Source organism: Salmo trutta, chromosome 4 (genome assembly GCF_901001165.1).
Source record: "Salmo trutta chromosome 4, fSalTru1.1, whole genome shotgun sequence".
In the NCBI taxonomy this organism is placed as follows: Eukaryota; Metazoa; Chordata; class Actinopteri; order Salmoniformes; family Salmonidae; genus Salmo; species Salmo trutta.
Genome location: NC_042960.1, coordinates 25,473,745 through 25,479,497, shown reverse-complemented (window position 1 = coordinate 25,479,497; position 5,753 = coordinate 25,473,745). Strand labels below are relative to the sequence as shown.

The window sequence follows — 5,753 nt, the reverse complement described above, 5'->3', positions numbered from 1 at the left end:
TGCGCATTCACAATTTAACGTGCACGCGCTAAACAGTTTAGACCCCAAAACCGCGGTCGTCACTAATTTCAAGCCAAACCCTGCCTATTTCTAAAATGTTACTTCTTAAAATCTGATTTTAACCTTAACCACAATGCTAACGTTATGCCTAACCTTAAATTATGACCAAAACGCGAATTTTTGTTTTGATGAATTTTTATGACATAGCCATTTGACTTTGTGGCAACTAGTGACAACCCAAAGCTACAAGAATTACTGTAACATTACTTTACATCCTTCCCCTTTATTCAGTAAGAAACAATAACAGTGAACCAAAGCAACAACACACTAGGCCATAATGTTTCAGTATAATTATATTATATCATATCATTAAATTCAATGTAGTACCTGAAACTAACCACACAGGTTGGACAAAACCCTGCCCACCGTCAACACAAGGTCCCAGCAAAAGAGAGAGCGAGAGACAGACAGACAGACAGAAAGGCACAAATAGAGTTCAAAATTTGAAAAGGATGAACATGGGGATGGGGGTAAGATGTGTAAAATATGATTACAAGGCTCTGGGTAGAGTAGAGGACAAACAAGAAGTAAAGGTATAAACAAAGAGGAAGGAGGGAGATACAAAGAGAAAGAAAGTTGGAGGCACTGAACTGAATGGCAAACTGACGGACATGGTTACTCAACTAAGGCACAGGTTGAAGGAGTATGACAGAGGTGATAACACAAAAAGGCACGAGTAGAAAAATGTCCCCCCTCTTATATTCTATTTCTGCACATTTAAATTAGGATGAGGTCCAGGAGGGGAGGACTGTATGAGCGTGAGGGAAAGACTGAGTATGAGGCTTAGCAATATAAAAAAAGGCACAAACAAATTACAATTGAAATAATCGGATGGGGGCAGGAACAAATGTTACGCATTACATGGAGTAAACAACATACAATAAAAGGCATTTTAAAAACAAAATAAAATTAATACTATTAATTCCGACCATCATTATTTCCATTATCATTATTGTTAATCATATCATTATTATTATCAATAATAAAGTATTTTATCTGAATATATATTCGCTCTCTCTCTACCTCTGGCCACTTCTCTACCATTAAAGAAAACCAGAAAATGAGGAGAGAAAGAGTGAGGTTGAAAAAGTGACTGAGGTATATGTATCCTGCTTGCCGGTTCTAGCCTAGTCTCTTTGCCACCTTGTAAGTATATGGTTGTCCTCCATCTCCACCTCTGTGAAAGTGTACTGTTGGCCAGTAGAATGTCTGCAGGATATTGAGGTTTGGTACTACTAGGTTCAGAGGATATCTCTCTCACTACCTACATCCATGAATTGATTCAAAAGTCTACAAAAAGCGTACCAAGAGGTGTACCGGCAAAAAAGCTTATCTCGCTAAACATTAGTGTACCTATATTTAGTGTTGTAAGGTGCTCCCATCCCTCTCTCTTCTCTTTTACCCATTTTCTCTTTCTCTCCATCTTGCCGAATCTCCCAGAATGCTTGTGTTTTAATAGTGTTAGTATGTCCTTCTAAGCCCCTCCCCTCACAGTCCCGTAATAAAATACAAATACTGGTTATGAATGGCTATGACTCCCACCTCCTCCACTTTCCCTTTCGCACAACCCCCCCCCCTCAGAAGAAGGAGTACTGGTTGTCAATGGCTCTTGCCCTCCCTCCTTCCCGCTCTTCGCCCTCCACCCCCTCCAGTTGGCGGAGAGGAGCTTCTCTCTCCTCCCAGTCCTCCACTCCTTCTCCTGCACCTCCTGCTGTAGTTGTTGCAGTTCCTCCTCCACCTCCCACCTCTGTCTCATTCCCTCGTTCTTGGGGTGGGGGTGGTGGCCGGCCGGGGGGCGGGGGTGGAGGAGGAGCCTGGGGAGGGCTACGGGGTTTGCTGGTCAAGTCTGTTGGGAGGAAAGAACAGCCGAGAGAGAAAAGCAGAGAAAGAAAGAGTGGGAAAAGGTGTAAATAAAGGAGGGGTGGGCAGGGCGGGGGACAAGATGAAGGTGAAATTTACAGAGAGTGAGCGGTGAGAAGAGGAGGAAGAGGGGGAGAGACAGAGTGAGTGTCATGGCCGCAACGTCTGTGTGACAGGTCCATGTGAGTCATGGAATCAGTCGAGACAAACACACTGTGCATGCACCTACACACACACACCTTGTTCCCGTCTATTAAATACATATCATATAAAGTACAAAACAACTCATCGTCTGAAAATGTTCTATGAAGATTCAACATGACCCTAAACTTTTTAGCAGATACAACATTCTATAGCAGAGGTGGTCTCTCAAGTCATTGCTCCAGGAGTGAGCTGTGTTCTCAAAAATACTCTGTGGTGGGTCCGGTTCTAGATAAGGTTAGTGCAGACTAGGTCTCTCTCTCCGGATATAGGTCTCCCTCTCTCTCTCTCTCGCGCTCTAATACGTCTCCCTCTCTCTCTCGCGCGCTCCACTACATCTCCCTCTCGGGCTCTACTACGTCTCCCTCTCCACCACGTCTCCCTCTCTCTCACGCTCCACCACGTCTCCCTCCCTCTCGCGCTCCACCACGTCTCCCTCCCTCTCGCGCTCCACCACGTCTCCCTCCCTCTCGCGCTCCACCACGTCTCCCTCTCGCACTCCACCCGTCTCCCTCTCGCACTCCACCACGTCTCCCTCCCTCTCGCACTCCACCACGTCTCCCTCCCTCTCGCACTCCACCACGTCTCCCTCCCTCTCGCGCTCCACCCGTCTCCCTCTCGCGCTCCACCCGTCTCCCTCTCGCGCTCCACCCGTCTCCCTCTCGCGCTCCACCCGTCTCCCTCTCGCGCTCCACCACGTCTCCCTCTCGCGCTCCACCACGTCTCCCTCTCGCGCTCCACCACGTCTCCCTCTCGCGCTCCACCACGTCTCCCTCTCGCGCTCCACCACGTCTCCGTCTCCCTCACTCACTCGCGCTCTAATACGTCTCCCTCTCTCTCACGCTCCACCACGTCTCCCTCCCTCTCGCGCTCCACCACGTCTCCCTCTCGCGCTCCACCACGTCTCCCTCTCGCGCTCCACCACGTCTCCCTCTCGCGCTCCACCACGTCTCCCTCTCGCGCTCCACCCGTCTCCCTCTCGCGCTCCACCCGTCTCCCTCTCGCGCTCCACCCGTCTCCCTCTCGCGCTCCACCACGTCTCCGTCTCCCTCACTCACTCGCGCTCTACTACGTCTCCCTCTCTCTCACGCTCCACCACGTCTCCCTCCCTCTCGCGCTCCACCACGTCTCCCTCCCTCTCGCGCTCCACCACGTCTCCCTCCCTCTCGCGCTCCACCACGTCTCCCTCCCTCTCGCGCTGCACCACGTCTCCCTCCCTCTCGCGCTCCACCACGTCTCCCTCCCTCTCGCGCTCCACCACGTCTCTCTCTCTCGCGCTCCACTACGTCTCCCTCTCCACCACATCTCCCTCCCTCTCGCGCTCCACCACGTCTCCCTCTCGCTCCCTCTCCACCACGTCTCCCTCCCTCTCGCGCTCCACCACGTCTCCCTCCCTCTCGCGCTCCACCACGTCTCCCTCCCTCTCGCGCTCCACCACGTCTCCCTCCCTCTCGCGCTCCACCACGTCTCCCTCCCTCTCGCGCTCCACCACGTCTCCCTCCCTCTCGCGCTCCACCACGTCTCCCTCCCTCTCGCGCTCCACCACGTCTCTCTCTCTCACGCTCCACTACGTCTCCCTCTCCACCACATCTCCCTCCCTCTCGCGCTCCACCACGTCTCCCTCTCTCTCCCTCTCCACCACGTCTCCCTCCCTCTCGCGCTCCACCACGTCTCCCTCCCTCTCGCGCTCCACCACGTCTCCCTCCCTCTCGCGCTCCACCACGTCTCCCTCCCTCTCGCGCTCCACCACGTCTCCCTCCTCTCGCGCTCCACCACGTCTCCCTCCCTCTCGCGCTCCACCACGTCTCCCTCCCTCTCGCGCTCCACCACGTCTCCCTCCCTCTCGCGCTCCACCACGTCTCCCTCCCTCTCGCGCTCCACCACGTCTCCCTCCCTCTCCACCACGTCTCTCTCTCTCGCGCTCCACCACGTCTACGTCTCCCTCCCGCTCCGCTACGTCTCCCTCTCTCTCTCACGCTCCACTACGTCTCCCTCTCTCTCTCACGCTCTACTACGTCTCCCTCTCCCGCTCCAATACGTCTCCCTCTCTCGGGCTCTACTACGTCTCCCTCTCTCACTTGCGCTCTACTACGTCTCCCTCTCTCACTTGCGCTCTACTACGTCTCCCTCTCCCTCTCCAATACGTCTCCCTCTCTCGGGCTCTACTACGTCTCCCTCTCTCACACACACACGCCGTCTCTCTCTCACACACACACGCCGTCTCTCTCTCTCACACACACGCCGTCTCTCTCTCTCACACACACGCCGTCTCTCTCTCTCTCACACACACACGCCGTCTCTCTCTCTCTCACACACACACGCCGTCTCTCTCTCTCTCACACACACGCCGTCTCTCTCTCTCTCTCACACACCCGCCGTCTCTCTCTCTCTCACACACACGCCGTCTCTCTCTCTCACACACACGCCGTCTCTCTCTCTCACACACACGCCGTCTCTCTCTCTCACACACACGCCGTCTCTCTCTCTCTCACACACACACCGTCTCTCTCTCACACACACACACACCGTCTCTCACACACACACAGTCTCTCTCTCTCACACACACACACACACACACACACACACACCGTCTCTCACACACACACACAGTCTGTCACACACACACACAGTCTCTCTCTCTCACACACACACACACACACCGTCTCTCTCTCTCACACACACACACACACACACACCGTCTCTCTCTCTCTCACACACACGCCGTCTCTCTCTCACACACACACGCCGTCTCTCTCTCACACACACACGCCGTCTCTCTCTCACACACACACACGCCGTCTCTCTCTCACACACACACGCCGTCTCTCTCTCACACACACACACCGTCTCTCTCTCACACACATACACACCGTCTCTCTCTCACACACACACACACACAGTCTCTCTCACACACACAGTCTCTCTCTCTCACACACGCCGTCGCTCTCTCACACACGCCGTCTCTCTCTCACACACGCCGTCTCTCTCTCACACACACGCCGTCTCTCTCTCACACACACACGCCGTCTCTCTCTCTCACACAAACGCCGTCTCTCTCTCACACACACACATGCCGACTCTCACACACACACACGCCGTCTCTCTCTCTCACACACACACGCCGTCTCTCTCTCTCACACACACACGCCGTCTCTCTCTCTCACACACACACACGCCGTCTCTCTCTCTCACACACACCACCCGTCTCTCTCTCTCACACACACACGCCGTCTCTCTCTCTCACACACACACGCCGTCTCTCTCTCTCACACACACACGCCGTCTCTCTCTCACACACGCCGTCTCTCTCTCACACACACGCCGTCTCTCTCTCACACACACACACACCGTCTCTCTCTCACACACACACACACCGTCTCTCTCTCACACACACACACACAGTCTCTCTCACACACACACAGTCTCTCTCTCTCACACACGCCGTCGCTCTCTCACACACGCCGTCTCTCTCTCTCACACACGCCGTCTCTCTCTCACACACACGCCGTCTCTCTCTCACACACACACGCCGTCTCTCTCTCTCACACAAACGCCGTCTCTCTCTCACACACACACGCCGTCTCTCACACACACACACGCCGTCTCTCTCTCTCACACACACGCCGTCTCTC

General features: G+C 54.2%; 1 protein-coding gene across 3 annotated transcripts in view; it reads right to left on the bottom strand.

The window, feature by feature from the left end:
• Positions 1-1,768: 1,768 nt before the first annotated feature.
• The window catches only part of LOC115192146 (SH2B adapter protein 1-like), a 24,217-nt gene continuing 20,232 nt past the window's right edge, over positions 1,769-5,753 (bottom strand). For all 3 annotated transcript variants that reach the window (XM_029750322.1, XM_029750321.1, XM_029750323.1), the window contains one exon: positions 1,769-1,906. In XM_029750322.1, coding sequence (XP_029606182.1) covers positions 1,885-1,906 — 22 coding nt within the window. In that variant the 3' untranslated portion in view covers positions 1,769-1,884. The remainder of the gene's footprint in view (positions 1,907-5,753) is intronic.